Here is a 16,604-nt window from a genome sequence, read left to right on the forward strand (position 1 = left end):
AAATAACTATGAAATAATAAAAATACTTCTAATACTTATAAAAATACAGTAGCACAATTATACTATATGAGCACAAATATAATCTTTATAAAAAACAGTTTTGCACTTTTTTGACTTACACTGTCAATCAAGGTTTGAGTTTGTTCATTAGGTAAATTGTTTTCTATAGCATTTTAAAGTTGACATGAATAACTACAAAGCCATTTATTCTATTATAATTAAAAAAACATAAAGATAACATGAAAGGACAAGAAATGGGTGTGTATATACTTAAGATACTGCTGTAGAAGAAAGTGTGCAATGATTTTCTCCAGGTCTTCACGAGGAAGTACAGGAGCAACCACACCCGCTACTCTCAGTTTTGATGCACCCTTTCCCATCCAAGAATCAATCAGTTTAAGCGGAGTGAGTTTTTCATTCAGTTCTTCTGCCTGTTTCAGGATCTTAATTAGATCTCTACAGTACTCTGTTATATTCTTTTTTTCAAATGCTACAATGAAAGAGACATGGTTATAGCTAATTGGAATTTCAAAACGAGAGCAAGGATAGGCTATCATAAGTGGTTAAACTGGTTTAAAATTAGTTATCAATGTGAGCCACTCTTAAACATTATTATTATTATTTTTTTTACTGTGTTCTAAATTAAGATGAGGCTGTTCCTCAAGTCTCTATTACTAGACCAACATATTGTAGGATTTATAGTAATGTAAAGAAAATACCCTGGTTATCAGCAGGCTAGCGGTACTCTAGAAAGCATAAAGTGTCCACCAGACAGTTATTAAAAGGTATATGTTATAGGAAAGTCTGATCCTCATACTTACTTATCTAATTCGTGTTCATTAAGCCAAATTCTAAAAACTAATATGGGTTCCTATGCCAAAAATGTCCTGGACAAATATTCCCAACTGTTAAGAGGCTGGCACTCTAAAATATCATATTTTTGTTAACTTGGTCAGTTTAAGATAATCTAATAAACTCATAAATAACTTTCTTTAGCTGCAAAGTTAAAAGTGCAGTGACCTCCACCCAAGGCATCAGAACTAAATGAGGCTCTGTATGAAGAACTAATTAGTTTAGCTTTTCAAGAACAACATATACATACATACACAATGAAAAAAGACACCACTAAGTTAGTGTCTTACTGAGTAGTTCATCATTTTGCTAAAATCTGTTTGCACTATATTTTCTTCCCAGTGACTACAAAATGTTAGAGATTATCATAGGGTTAGCTCATTCTTTTTTTTTTTTTTAAGTGTGTGTTTGTGTGTGTGTGTGTGTGTGTGTGTGTGTGGTGCTGGGGATTGAACCCAGAGCCTTGTACAAGCAAGGCAGGCCCTCTTATCAACTGACCTATGTCCCCAGCCCATAGCTCTTTCAAATATACAGTATTTCTATTTAGAAGAATCAAATTTTGCCTTATTTTTAAAAAATTTCACATGTCCTATACTTATATTGCTATATTGTGCATATTTACCTACTTCAAGACATTATTTTTGAATCTGGAAAATTCTAGTCATAACTTGTTTTATCTTTTTAATCCATTGGGGGTCTAATACTTCCCTTACTTAATCCTAGCTGTATACATAGCCTACAAAGGTTTAAAAATACACACTTACAAATGTCTTTACAGCAGTTATCACACATTTTATTACATGCTTCTGAATTCCACACTTCATCGAAATGTTGAGCTATCAATACACGGCGACATCTGCAAACAAATTCAGAGGTATAGATTATTAAATGATCTAATAATAAAGTTTTTAAAAATTACTATTTCAGGATCCTTTTTGGTTCATAAGCATGGTGACTAAGTGTCTGCACTGTCCTGAGATGTGCCTCCCTTTAAAACTGTGACACTGGTACAGTACCTTTCTTACATTAAAAAAGAGAGAGAGAGAAATCACTACACTTCAGAGTATAGTTACCTATTCTATTATTCTTGCATTTCTACAAATTAGAAATCTATCACGGGTCTCACTGGGTCAAAATGAAAGTGTCAACAGAGCTGCATTTCTTCTGGAAGCTCTAGGTGAAAACTTATACCCTTGCTTTTCCAGTTTCTAGAGGCTGCCTGGCCCCTTCCTCCATCTTCAAAGCCAGCAATAGTGGGTTGAATCCTTCTCATATCACATCAATCTGACCTCTCTGCCTAACTCTTCCACTTTGAAGGCCCTTTGTGGTTACACTAGACCTACCCATATGATCTAAACTAATCCCTATTCCCCTTTGTCATGTAAGGGAAGACATGAGTTGTAGCGATTAGGACAAGGCCATCGATGGGGGACCACTTTGCCTACTACATATTTTATGCTTTTTTTCATTATGTTCTTGAACATAATGTTTAAGAAGTTATCTGTTTGGTTTTGAGATCAGTATTTTAGGACTATTGGGAAAATGTTCTTGACAGAAAAGTAGTTACTTATATTTTAAATTATCGATGTTTTAGTCTAAACCTCAAAATACGTCATGAAAGTCTGAGAAATCTTCATTTTCTTATTTCTCTTAATTAGATTACTATAGCGTACATTTGAGAGAAAATGCTATATTCTATCACCGTTGGGTTACTATTCTCCATTTCAACATTTTTGAGCCCTTCTGTGTGCAGTAAAAGTACAAAGAGGATAAAGATCTAGAGGCCATCAGGAAACTATATGGTCTAACTAAATTTACCCTAAATAGATTTATATTTATTTCATAATGTGAAACATGAGCTTGTCCTCAATTATTTCCTTTGCACATTGGGTGGTAGAATGGCCCATGTTACTGAGCTTCGCTCTCAAAATACCTGTCATACACCTGTCTTTTTTTTCTTTCTTTCTTCTTCCCCCACCCCAGGGGGGATAGGTACCAGGGATTGAACCCAGGGGTGTTTACTGGTGAGCCACATCACAGTCCTTTTTTATTTTTTTATTTTGAGACAGGGTCACGCTAAATTGCTTAGAGCCCTGCTAAATTGCTGAGGCTGGCTTTGAACCTTCAACCCTACTACTGTAACCTGCTGACCACTGGGATTACAGGCATGTACCACCATGCCTGGCCAATACACCTTTTCAAAATTATTACAGCATGTAGCTGTTACACCACACTGCCAAAGGAAAAAGGCTTCAATTCATTGTCAATGTGTATCAAAATCTCCAGTTAAACAATTAATTTAGATAGAGCATCTTTCTTGAATTAATAAAAATCATTAGAAGTTTGATACACTGGTTCCTGCCTCCAAATATCTGCTTCTACAGATTTGGGTATTAATACCAATTTACTTAGTAAGTATTCAAATAATATTGTACAATTTAATATCATGCTTTTCTTTAATAGTTTTAAAACAGACATGTAACTTACTTGCTTATGTTTTGGCAGTATGACACCATCTCATAAAGCTTCTGTTGTCCCACATTTTCCATGACCACCATTGAACTTACTCTGAATATATCTCCAAAGCCATAATACAAAATGCAGTCTGCTCTCATGTCATCTCGACCTGTAGTTTGAGAAATCCGTGAGATTGCATGATTACTTATTTTAAAAACACACATGAAAAAATGATAAATATGTAAAATAGGCTGGCAAAGTTTTAAACTACATCTAGAGATTTTAGAGATGTAAAAATTATTTTTAACAGCTACTCTCAAGTTTTTTTAAAAAAATCACTAAAAAGACTTAACAACAATCATATTAAGTTAAAAATGTGCCCTTAAGTGACCTAGTTGAGTCAAGAGGAAATGATGAGTATCAGATTATCTTGGTACACACAAGAAACGATTCTTAACACCCCAATAGGATATAAGTAACATGTTCCCTATGAAAATAAATCTGCTAAAAAGACTGTTCTAAAAGTATTACCTGATAAAGATTAAAAATACAGAATCATTAAATGTGTATGATGTGTCTTCTAGAAAAGTATTCTAAAAATAACTTCTAGTTGTAAGTTCTACATACCTGCACGTCCACTCTCTTGGTAATAATTTTCCATGGATTTGCTCATTGAATGATGAATAACAAACCTCACATCTGGTTTATCAATTCCCATTCCAAATGCAACTGTTGCCACTACTACCTAAAATGTTTTAACATGTCTATCAGTTAAGTCAAGTTTAAATATTTTAAATTAGGCTTCTATTGAAAATATAATCTTAACCTGAAGTTCATTGGCTGACCATCTTGTGTGAACCTTGGTCTTATCTTCTGGTTCCATATTGGCATGGTAAGAACCTGCATGAATTCCCAAATTCTGCAAACTAACCGTTACCTGTTCAGAGTCTTTCTGAGAAAAACAGTATATGATTCCTACAACAAAATATAAAATATGATCATGTATTAGACATACATAAATAGTACCTTCCTCAGAGACCATTTTCAAAACACACACAAGCCACTAATTAATACAATACACAGGTGGAAAAAATTCCAAGGCCCTAAGAATATATTTATTGACTTTTGTGTATAATGCAAGATTTGATCACCAGCTTTCTCAAAAGCAGAAATGAGCCCTGAGCTACCAGTTTTAGTTACCATTACCTGTTTTCTCTCTCCACCCGTATCTCCTACTACATAATATTTCTCACACTGATGTCCCACAGCTCCATAAAATGTTAGTAAGTATCTGGGGGTCTGGGGGTGGGGGTGGGGGATTCACATGATTTTGAGGAACAATGCATTCCACAAAGTTAAATAGGCTCTCTACCTTCAGGGCTGGTCAGAGCTTCCAGTGTGCTGACATAACCCCCTATTAACCCTCCAAGAAGGATAAATAACCACAGCCTTTCTCTAACTTACTTGACCCTGGAACTCCTTTTACCCAGGACACACATTACCATCTCCTGAAAATCTAGACAACAGTTTTAAAATGCTCCTTTTAAACAAACTCTTTGCTTCAATATCATTTGCCTAGTCATCAATCCTGGAATGCATATACACATACTCTCAATTTCATCTCTGCCTAAACTATTAAATATGTACTATTTATTTCTTTAATGTGTTCTTTAGACACATTATTTTGTAACTCTTTAGACATCAACACTTAACCCTTTATTTTGTATGTAGTACTTATTATCTAAAGTCTATGCCACTGAATTAATATTGTCATTAGGTGCATTCTAAAGCAATTAAGTATTAATAACCATAATAATTCAGGCAGTTCTGACTGATAATCTGTGACATACACAAAGGTCTTAGCATGTTTCCAGAGTCACCAAGTGAATTAATTTTATCACAACAGTTTCAAGTATCTTCTGCCACATGCTAATATATTTAGTAATTAATCAGTATAATTACCAGGATACTATTACTTTTTGAAAGTCCCCAAAGTTTTACTTGCTTTTATATTACCTGATTGTCCTTTGTATCTCCCATTGATGAGCTTTACAATATCCTCAATAAAATCTTCAGTGTTTGAAGGCTTTTGCCGAACCTAGAAAAAAATTATCTTATTAAAAAGTTAAAGAGAAGTACCATCCAAGTAGCCATTTACTCACAACTTTTGAAGTCCAATTCTTTCATGAGCATAGTAGTTTTTTTCCATTACTCTTTTACTTGTTTCATAAGCCATATGACTTATTTCTGCCACCTCCCAGACTCTCTTGATTCTTACTTTTTAATTTGCTAGAGATGAGGAGACCTTTTTATTTTCTAATGCTATTTTTATGAAAACATACACCACAAATAAATAACTATTCAGTTAAAACAGAAGAAAGATTGTATCTGTTCCTAAAAGGGTTAGAAAGAAAGGAAGGACAGCAACTGGGTTATTTTATTTTCAGTATGTAGTAAATAAAATCTAAATGGGGGTACTGGCAAATCTCTAATATTTCTATTGTTTAGTAATTAATTTCCATAAAGATGTCAGGTCCATGATCTCATTCCTCTCTCCATCCTTGTACAAGAAAGAATGTAAACAACTTGAACAAATACATGACTTCTTATTTAAAAGATTATACAGCACCAGAGATATGTGAATAAGATACCAATTAATGAATCTGCTTCTAATTATCTACTGATGTTAAACCTTTTTATATTTTTAAACTGTTGCTCATGTAAATAAAAACAGACACAATGAAAAAGCATAATTTCTCTGCTATAATTCTTCACAAAAGTAATAAATTGACAAAAGTCACATACCTCATAGTAAAGATTTGGACGATTAAAAGAAGCTGTAAAAGTAAAACACTTTTCAACACACAAAATTTTCTGAGCATCTTTCAAAACATGATTTGTTGCAGTTGCAGTCAGCCCAATTAGTGATGTATTAGGAAACTGTCGCTTCAAGATACCAAGTGCCTTATAATCTGAAAAAGATAAATAAAGTGCCCTTCTTTCTATCCTCAAAGGATTAGAGTAAATTATACCCTCAACTTTATGTAGATAATCAATGACTCATATAATTTTATTTCATAGCTATCTATAACATTAAATTTGCTATTGCCTACTATTCTTCTTTTATACGTAGATTTTTTTACACTTTTCTTCAGAAACACTGTTGTTGGACATAGGCAGAACTCCACTGAAGAGAAAGAAACCAAACATTCCATCAACTATGCATTGATCTACAACTGCTGAACAAAAGACTCATGAGATAGTAGAAATAGCCATAGTATTTGGTTCTGTTACTATCAACAAAAGATAAAAGAAACCACTGGTCAAAACTTTTCTACCATCTACTTCATCCAAAAGTGGCAAAAAAAAAGTGGTGAAGGCACTGCTTGCAACAGAACCTATTTCAGGGAAACCATTCTGGACTCATACTTATCATACATATCTAAATCCCTACGTAAGAGATCCTTCATTTCCCTCAGTACTCAAAATATGTGGTAACTGCTAAGATAGACGGTAACTATGAACACATGGAGGAGGAAACAACTTCTTGTGATGTTGTGCAGATTTCAAGGAGATAACATTTGAGTTGGGTCATGAAGAACAGACAGAAGTTTGCTTAACAGGGAAGAACAACAGCAAGCAGAGGACACAGCACGTATAATGTAAATGCATTGGCATGAAATCACTCAGCATGTTCAGAAAACAGCAAGCATTTCAGTGGGGCTACACCACAGGGTGTTGTGCTGGATGATTTGCCCAATCCATTAGGTAGGGATTCTGTGTTCCAGAATTCCTTCTATGTAGCGTTCTAAATTAGAGCTGACCTAAAAGAGGAACTTGTGTAAGACTTGGGAAGCGAAGTGAACTAGTTGCCATTACTCTTTGAAGGTCTTTCCACGCAGAGAGGACCATGGATAGATGCAGAAGTGCCCAAAGAGCATAAATAAGACTTAAATTTCAGAATTATTCTTTAGTGGCAATGCCAAGGATAGGCTAGAGCAGAAAAGACTTAAGAGAGGGAAACCAGTTTAAAAATGACAGTAATAGGCAAGAAAACAAATAATAGAGAATATGAAATAAGCCATGACACTATAGATAAATCAGAAAGAAAAAAATATAAGGGAAATATATCAACTCAACCCTCACAGATCCTTGTGACTATTAGGACATGGAGGGGGCAGAAGTTGGGGAAGGACAGGGGATGAGTCCTGTTAATCAATTCATCAACAGATAAAAGTTGGCCAGTAAATCTCTAAGCACGAGAAATAAAGTGGTAAGCAAGACATACAGTTATAATCCAAGGGAAAAACCCACACAATATAAGGAATAAAGCACAAAATATGCTATTATCAGAGTGATATCTACCCATAGTGATAAGCCCAATAGAGTTGAAGCTGAAAGAGTGAGAGAGGAAAACTAGCAAATCAGGTAGACATACAGGAAATAAATCATATATTGCCTAACAGGCCCAAATAAAGAACTCTGAATTTTATTCTAAGTACAGAAAAGTTGCTGAGCAGTTTAGGTGCAAATTAACATGATTTGATGTATATCTGGGAAAGATCAAAATTTGGTTGCTATATAGAAAACAAACTATACAAGGGTTAGTTTAAAATCAGAGTATCTCATTGGGCTACTGGAGTACCGAGGTTGCCCCTGAGAAACTGGTGGTCTGGGTAGATTAAAGGCATCTTTAAGTGAAAACGTCTTAGGGACCCTCAAGGAACTGATGAAGTTAAGTGTGCCATCATTAATGAATGCTGTTCAAAACAACATGGCTTCCCTAGCTCTCAGCAATCTGGATGTAGCACTATTCCAGTTGACCTACCACTTAAAGATTCCCTGTACTACTGTATGTACTGTTTTAATGTGAAAGTGGATAATCAGCAAATGATAGTGGATTTCAGTGTCTATGCTGTGTGGTGGAGTCACACTTGTATAGTGGAAACCAGCCCAAGCTACAAAAGTTGTGACGGAACAGAATCCATTATTAGGGTTTGGTGCTATAGCAATTGCTATATTGTGATTAGGATTTGCAGGAGTGTATTTTGAAAAAGTCTTGAAGACTTCAGATACTTCCCTTTGAGTGAGAAACATTCAAATGTATGTATTTATCAGGAATTGCTATGACATTACTTGGTGGCAACTTGTAAAATGCAGCTAAAATTTTTTTAAAAAGGATTTTCTTTCTATGGTTACACATATTATGTCTGGTTTGTCATCTTTCTGGCAAGTGTTGGAGGTCTCTATACTATTCTGCTGTGGTCAAGTACAAAGACATCATGAAAGGCTTTTCTGCAGCAGCCTCCATTGACAATTTCTACCACTGCTTCAGTCACACCGCTTGGGTTACAGATTACCTTTGCTCTGGGTATGCTCTGAAGGGGTATACCCTTCTTGTGTGTGTTTCCATCTATCTCTATGGACTACCTAGCAAGACACGACACATCCAACAAGGAGAAACAGCTTCAAAAGACAGAATCATTGAAGTGTGATTTGAGCCTCAAGAGAGATTTATACTATGACTAAATCATTTGCATTAAACTAGAGCCTTAAGTCAATCTTGGATGGTAGCTTAAATAGAAAACAAAATGAATAATATAGCACAAGAATCAAGAAGAAAGTTATGAGTGAACTAATATAAAGACTTAATTTGGGCCTTTCTGGGGTTGAGCTGTATTGTTTTAGAATAAAGGAATTTTATTACTGTACATATAAATCGTGTATATAAAAAGTATGGAGATGGCATGGTATTAAAATCATGTGAAGCTACAATATTCAAGTAACAAGTTGTGGGACAATGTTTGAGGGTTAAAGTGCCAAAGCCATTCCTACACTAATCATTCTCTTGTTGAGGTACCAGGGGAGAAGAATGGCCCTTCCTTGTTCTCCAAATCATATACCATATCATGTTCTAGCAGTAGTAAAGACCTAACTCTTTTCTTATAAAAGAGGCAGAAACCACACTGGCTGGTTCAGAAACAAACCGAATGTGTAACTTCTCAAATAGAATCTATTTCATAACTCACACAATGATTTCTGAGTGGTGACTAAGTACTCCTTAATGCTGCATTTGTGCCATCCATTGACTGGTTCATATTTCTTTGCTCTTAGATGATGTACCTTTTTTTCAAAAAAAAAAGACTTCTAATATATAAAGTATGGCTAAATGTTGGGCTCTCAAAAAAAAAAAAACCTGAAAACAAAGCCTAGTTAAGAGAGTTATTACAATAAACCAGTGGAAAGAAACCTACTTGGACTTAAAAGATAACAACACAAACAAAGAGAAATAGATACATTTGAAACTCACTTTAGAGGTAGAGCTACCAGGACATGGTGGGTTAATCTGCAGAGGTAAGATAAGACAAAGATGATGTGTCACCATGAAGTTATTTTTCTCAGCTCCAACCCTAACCTTCCATACCCTTCCTTTTGATGCAGGGGTAGGAACTACACATTACATGCCAGCTTTGTCAGGTGGTCTGACAGGACAGACCACCAGCTGTTTGCTTCCTGTGGGCTTGCTCGTGTTCCCATAAATGTCACTGCAGCAGCACTGTCTGTCCTCAGAAGCAGCTGAATACAGTTGGCAGTATTTCCAACCTTTAATGAAGCATCTTTATGAATCCACTGCACTTCTGCCACTGCCAAAATTCCAGCACCAAGGAACTATTCCTCCTTAGAGGTCCAAGGGCCAATTCCACAAGGCCCCTCCTCTAAGTTTCTAAATTCTATTACTTATATTACTTTTATTCCTATTCTCTAGTCCTATGGATGGTAGTTGTTTCTTTCAGTTTTTATTTCTATGATATCAAGTTCTTTATTTTTTGAGTTATCTATTTAATCACCTTTTACATAGTTAACAATTCTTCATATAAAATTCTCTGTGTTCAAATAACAATGGTTCCTGTCTCCTGGTTGGACCCTGAATGATATGCATAGTCAGCCCTCTGTATCAGTGAATTCTATATCCAAACTAACTGTAGTTCAAAAACATTTGAAAAAACGTTTGTATCTGTATTGAACAAACACAGACTTTTTTTATCATTATTCCCTGAACAATACAGTATAACAATTATTTATATAGCATTTACATGCTATTAGGTATTATAAATAGAGATGATCTAAAGTATACAGGATGATGTATATAGTTTATGTACAAAGACCATACCACTTTTTATTCAAGGGACTTGAGTATGTGTGGATTTTGAAATCTGTGAGAATCCTGAAACCTCTATAACTGCTAAAATTTTGCTTGAACTAATATGTGTTTGAATGAGTTTTTGGAAATGAAAGACTGAAAGGGAAATTATATAAGAAGAAGAGTTGGAAGGAGCAAAGGCAGCCCAGAGAGGAGAGGAGAAAAAAAATCAAAAGTTCTTGGTGAGGACATCTAGAAGAACAAGTACTGATTCCCAGTTGCAAAATAGAAGGAAAATGAGCAGTTCTTTGAAGTGGAATTTAGTGTTGGTCCTCTAATTAACATTCACATTTCCAACAAACAACTAGGAATATAAATTTGAAATTTAAAAGTAAGATAATTAGATGTGGGAATAATTGATTATAGCATGACAGCCAGTCTGTGAGACAATATTAGTCATGATAATACAAATGCAATGGTAAAAATCCTTAAGTGCTCAGACTGCTCAGGTTGAAAACATAGAACAAGAGTAATAGATCAGATACCTTCAGTGGCTGTCAGATAAGAAATGTGTGGAGTAATATGGTTAAGATAGAAGGGTTCTTAGTAAAATAAAGAGTATATATCCTGCCTATGGTATTTAAATCAATGTTTTAAAAAAAACAACGCCCAAAATAATCCATAAACTAGACAAGTCTTCAATCCACGAGTTCACTATCCCTGGAGAAATGTAAAAAAACAGTAAAGATTCCTAGGGAACACTAATGTTTAAGGAAGGAACAAAGAAAGAACAAAAGGAATAAAAACAGGAAGAAATTCAAGGGTGTAACATTACAGAAACAAGGGAGGAGAAAGCAGCAAGGCGAGAGGTGAAGACAGTGAATAGTAGTGAACTTAAGTGGGAAGAGGAATGAAGACCAGACTGCCGGATTAAGCCACTGGAAGCAGAGTCTGCTGACCTGATTCAGTACAGTGGTGGTGGCACTGTGTTCCTTTAAAAAGGAATAAAGGTGAGAAATGGAGATGGTGAGTGATGGGGAAGGAAATGCAGAAATAGAATACATAAGTGTTGATATCTTAGAAAGGTCAGCAGGGTGTTTGAGCTTCTGTTTTTGTTTTCAGGATGGGATCAGTGAGACTGCAAGTGCAGGAGTGAGGAAATTGGTAGAAAACAATCTTCAGAAGGCAGGAAAGGATGAAGTGGGAGTGTCCACAGTTACTTCATAAAAGAACTCGTCTTTTTTTTTTGCCTAAAAGAGGAAAAGAAATAAATACCAATGTTTGGAAGGAGAAGAAAGAGATGTTCATATTTGACGGCACCTATTTTCTGGGAAGTAGGAGGCATCTACTGGGTATGGGTCAGGCCTAAAGGGAAAGTTAGTGATAGGAAAAACTTGCTGGATGCAATGTATAAAGGAGCTGAAATAGGGACAAGTAAAAGGATAGCTAAGCATGATAAAAGGCTGAACTGGAGTGGAAATTAATGCAGCTATTTAATTTTTTTTTTCTTCTGACAATGTTTAGCATCAAACAGCAGGAATAGGGAAAGCAGAGTCTGCCAAGCCATCTCCATCTGGCATGGGCCTGAGTAGGCTGGTAAAATGGCCAAGCAATTCAGGAAAAATACAAAAGGCAAGTGGCAACAGGAATCTGAATGGGGGAAAGTGTGATCATGCAGGGATGGATGGAAGCCATGAACAAATAAGTAGGAATTAAAAGAAACCTGGGAGGTCCCTCTGAGTATGAAAAGCCTAGAGAGATGATTTATAGATTCGATTGGTGGAGTGAAGATAAGAGTTACTAAATATATACTAAAATATCTCATCAGACTTTGGCAGTGAAAAGTTAGGTAGGATGTTAAAGACACCCAAATGATAACAAAAGAAGACAACTTTGAAGTGGATTTAAATTCCTCATCAAATGTGAGGGAGTACTAGGAGATCATAAATTCCACAGAGATATATAATATTGACTAATAAAAACATGTTTCAAAAGATAATTGGACTAAATATTGCAGTGAGAAATAAGGAGATTAAAGACTCTGCCTCTTGGCCTCCTCACATTAATGCAAGGACAAATGGGTAATAACTACCCGACAGGATAATGTTAATGGAAGAAGAGATTTTCACCATGTCAAGCTAAGTTAGAATATGGTCCATAATATCAAGGGGTTTCAAGGTAAAACCTACATACCAGGTCTGAAATCATGTCCCCATTGACTACAGCAGTGAACTTCATCCACAGCGATTCGAGTAAATCTCCTTGCTTCATAGGCTTTCTCTAGTCTTGACATAAACATTTTGCTTTTTGCAATTTTCTCCGGAGTCACATAAATTAGCTTTAACTTGGAGTTTTTATTTACCATTTCAGCATGAACCCATTTCACATGCTCCTATTAAAAGGTAAAATAACCACAATTATAGTAGAATTAAGTTAACAGACTGCAATACCAACTGGAAAATGAAGACATTCATCACTCAAAAGCAACAGCCTGGGGCTTTTCTAGGAGCAGATGTTTGGTTCATTAAAATTGAAACCACATCCCTATACTAAATCATGGCAGCTGTGCAAACAGCATTCTAATGATTTACTTACATCCACATTGTTGATGGTAAAAGAATAACCTCACTTGGCCAAAAAAAAAAAAAAAAAAAAGAATGAAAATACATGAAAAGATTCTGCAATAAAGAACATTTATTCTATAATCCAAGTTACTCCAGAGGTTGAGGCAGGAGGATCACCAGCTTGGTGCCACCCTGGGTGATTTAGCAAGATCCTGTCTCAAAATAAAAAGGGCTGGCTGGGTATACAGCTCAGTGATGTAGTGCTTACCTAGCATAAATTGAGGCCCTGGGTTTAATACCCAGTATTTGGGGAATAGAGAGTGGGCCAGCATTTATTATATGAAGGTATAATTCTAAATTGTTCATAATATATCCTGAAATGTGAGTCAAATGCCACAGCTGCAATTAAAACATGGGTTTTGTTAATCTTAACATCATATTAATAATCACTTTATATATCTGTGAACAAAGTTTATTGATTAACTATTCTGGGGATGCTATTAAACCTTTGAGCTCTTTATTTAAACATATAGACCACTAGGTTTTACACAGTATTAATCATTAAATTATTGTTTTCTAAAATAAAATTATAAATAATAAAACAAAATTAAAAGGTAACAGTTATTAGTACCTTAGTGTTGATATTATTTTACACACTATTTAGCACTTTAGAGTTTATTTTTTCCTTCTAACCTAATGAGAACCAATAAAATAATTATTAAAAGATGATGGCAAATGGGAAAGGAAGAGACAGTCAAAACTGCTTTCATTGTCCGAGCAAAGAAGCAGTTTGTTAAATCCTGCAGTTATTCTAGGATGTGTCCTCTTTTTTTTTTTTAATTACACCAACTTTTCAAGCAATATCGATATGGCATGACTTTATAATTTTCTGCAACTTTCTAAGCTACTTTCTATTACTAATACTTTTTTTTTCAGTTTAAAGGAAGTATAATATTAAAGACAATTTCACCCAGATTCATTCTGCTGAAAGAGAAAACAGAATAAGAGCTTAAATAGAGCAAAAAATGGAAAAACTAAGGGAACACAGTTTTTGGAGATACTGATGATTACAGGTCTGGGCAGGAAACAAACAAAATGAAAATGAATTATCTTACTGTGAAAGAAATCAAGGATTTCATGGGGTCAAATAAAAAGATCCAGGAGCCATCTTAAATGGCTCTCACTGGCCAAAGACAAGACTACTTCAGCGTAAAGAGATAATAGGCCAGGTGTGCTGATGCACGCCTGTAAATCCTGTGGCCCAGGAGGCTGAGGCAGGAGGATCAAGAGTTCAAAGCCAGCCTCAGCAACTTAGAAAAGCCCTAAGAAACTCAGTGAGACCCTGTCTCTGAATTAAATACAAAAAAGGCTGGGAATGTGTCTCAGTGGTTAAGTGTAATCCTTGGTACCAAAAAAAAAAAAAGATAATAACTATGGATTGAAATACATTAAATACATAAAAAAGTCATAATATACTCATACTTGGGGAGGAAAAATGAAAAAAAAAAACTTGTTAATAAGCTGTGGAGCATGCTAGAAAATAAAAATCTTAACTGCAAAGTGGCAAAGAAAGGAAAAGAATCAAGCATTTTAATGTGCAAAGAGTTAATGAGTAAAAAGTTCTTGTTTATACAAAAATTCCAGTTAATGTATGAACAAGAAATGGTAAAATTAAAATATCACCATTGTGTCACTCCTTAATGAAATAAGCACTCTCGCCTTGCTGCTTTTGGTTCCTTGGGTAAATTATTTAGGTAGTTGAAAAATCAGGTTAATTTGCCATCATCAGTGGCTGCCAAAATCATTAGATAAAAGCTAAAAATGACAGATCAGGAAGATATACCTGAACCTACTGATCAAGCTTAGCATCCCTAAAGATAACCAGGTATTATGGGTACCTCCTGAGTGATACTACAGGCAGGCATATGCTTCCAAAAACAAGTTCAAATATAATCAAGCTAATCATGCTTTTAGATCTAACTAAAAGAAACAAGTTAAACAACATCACAAGAATGCAATCAGGAAAATCCAGAATGTAGAAAACTACAGGCAAATTAACCTGATTTTTCAACTACCTAAATAATTTACCCAAGGAACCAAAAAAGAGATAAGGTAAATCTTATATGTCAACCAAATACAATACAATACAATACAAGAATGTTATCTGGGCCATAACTTTTTTAAAAAAATGAAATATGAGACAATTGACTATTTTTAGTTGATGATTTTTAAGGAACTGATAGCATTTTTCCCCACTTGGGGAAAGCAAGAAGACAGTCTTCCACTAGCACAAATTATGCAGTCATGTTTCCCACATTTGGGGAAATCACAGGAGTCGGCACATCCAGAGTACAATGGATAGGCCTCAACCTGGGAGAATCACCTTAATGACCAGGCTATCTCCCCTGCCAGGTAAATATCCTCAGGCCTTTTTATTTTAAGACAGAGTCTCTCTAAATTGATTAGGACCTGGCAAAGTTGCTGAGGCTGGCTTTGAACTTGCAACCCTCCTGCCTCAGCCTTCCCAGCCACTGGGATTATAGGCATCACCAAGCCCAGCTCAGATTTTTTAGATATGAAGGTAGCATTGCACTTACACATCTTTTTGAAGTTAGAGATACATACTGAAGATTTTACATTAAAATATGAGGCCTGGTAGGAATGGAACCACCATACAACCCAGCTATACCATACTCCTCAGTATTTTTCCAAAAGAATTAAAGTCATCATACTTTAATATATGATTCATGCATACCCACATTTATAGGCAGCACAATTCACAATAGCCAAACTATGGAATAAGCCTAGGTGTTCAGCAACTGAAGAATGAATACAGAAAATATATACATACATAAAGACAAATTATGGCATTTTCAGGAAAACTAATAGAACTAGAGATCATTGTTAAGTGAAACAAGTCAAACTCAGAAGGTTAAGGGTCATGTGTTTGCTCTCATATGTGGAAGCTAGAGAGGAAAAAGGGGGGAAAAAAGATGAGAGTAAATCTCATGAAAAATCAAAGGGAGATCAGTACAGGAAAGACACAAGGGTGGAAGGTAGGGAGAGAGAGAGGGGGAGGGGGAAGTGCTAAAGGAGTGATATTGGCCAAATTATATTGTTATATTGAGTGCTGTATGCAAATACAAATAAATATGTAAAAACAAATCCCATCAATATGTACAACTATAATGCACCAATTTTAAAAAATGTGGGAAAAAATAATATAAGGCCTAGGATTTGTTTCAGATAAATAAACTAAGGGAAATAGCATAGGGAAAACTGGGGAGATACCCATAAAAGCAGATTGGACATACATTGATAAATATTAATGGTAATAATGGATACATGGCCATTTTTATACTATTACCCTATTTTGGTATAGTTTTGAAGATATCAATAATATGCTTTTAAAAGAATAACAGGGAACTGGAATCTAACACTTCCATGCCTTAGGCACATAATAAAAAATTATTCCTGTATTTAAAAAAATAATGTTGGGAAACACTCTCTTCTACAGATGAGGATACATTCCCAAACCAAAAAAAATTCCATAGGTAGTCCATGTCATTTTAGTAACTTATTTTTTTGTA

General features: G+C 35.1%; 2 protein-coding genes, 2 non-coding genes and 1 pseudogene across 5 annotated transcripts in view; 3 read left to right on the forward strand and 2 right to left on the reverse strand.

Moving 5' to 3' along the window:
* The window catches only part of Pyroxd1 (pyridine nucleotide-disulphide oxidoreductase domain 1), a 57,212-nt gene that overhangs the window by 32,341 nt on the left and 8,267 nt on the right, over positions 1-16,604 (forward strand). The window lies entirely within an intron of this gene.
* Positions 1-16,604, reverse strand: part of Recql (RecQ like helicase) — a 34,831-nt gene that overhangs the window by 1,868 nt on the left and 16,359 nt on the right. For both annotated transcript variants that reach the window (XM_046436230.2, XM_046436232.2), the window contains 8 exons: positions 12,644-12,842; positions 6,115-6,281; positions 5,326-5,407; positions 4,136-4,284; positions 3,937-4,054; positions 3,340-3,478; positions 1,617-1,708; positions 271-490 (listed from right to left, as the gene is read on the reverse strand). In XM_046436230.2, the coding sequence (XP_046292186.1) occupies positions 271-490; positions 1,617-1,708; positions 3,340-3,478; positions 3,937-4,054; positions 4,136-4,284; positions 5,326-5,407; positions 6,115-6,281; positions 12,644-12,842 (1,166 nt within the window). The remainder of the gene's footprint in view (positions 1-270; positions 491-1,616; positions 1,709-3,339; positions 3,479-3,936; positions 4,055-4,135; positions 4,285-5,325; positions 5,408-6,114; positions 6,282-12,643; positions 12,843-16,604) is intronic.
* Positions 1,781-1,878, forward strand: LOC124087513 (small nucleolar RNA U13). The gene has a single exon (XR_006850103.1). It is a non-coding gene; the product is annotated as a small nucleolar RNA U13 (small nucleolar RNA).
* On the forward strand, positions 7,344-9,413 carry LOC124087103 (CMP-sialic acid transporter-like; annotated as a pseudogene).
* Positions 15,271-15,434, reverse strand: LOC124087506 (U1 spliceosomal RNA). The gene has a single exon (XR_009226002.1). It is a non-coding gene; the product is annotated as a U1 spliceosomal RNA (small nuclear RNA).

Source organism: Marmota monax, unplaced genomic scaffold, assembly GCF_021218885.2.
Source record: "Marmota monax isolate L192 unplaced genomic scaffold, Marmota_monax_Labrador192_F-V1.1 WCK01_AAM20220418_F8-fsc00012, whole genome shotgun sequence".
In the NCBI taxonomy this organism is placed as follows: Eukaryota; Metazoa; Chordata; class Mammalia; order Rodentia; family Sciuridae; genus Marmota; species Marmota monax.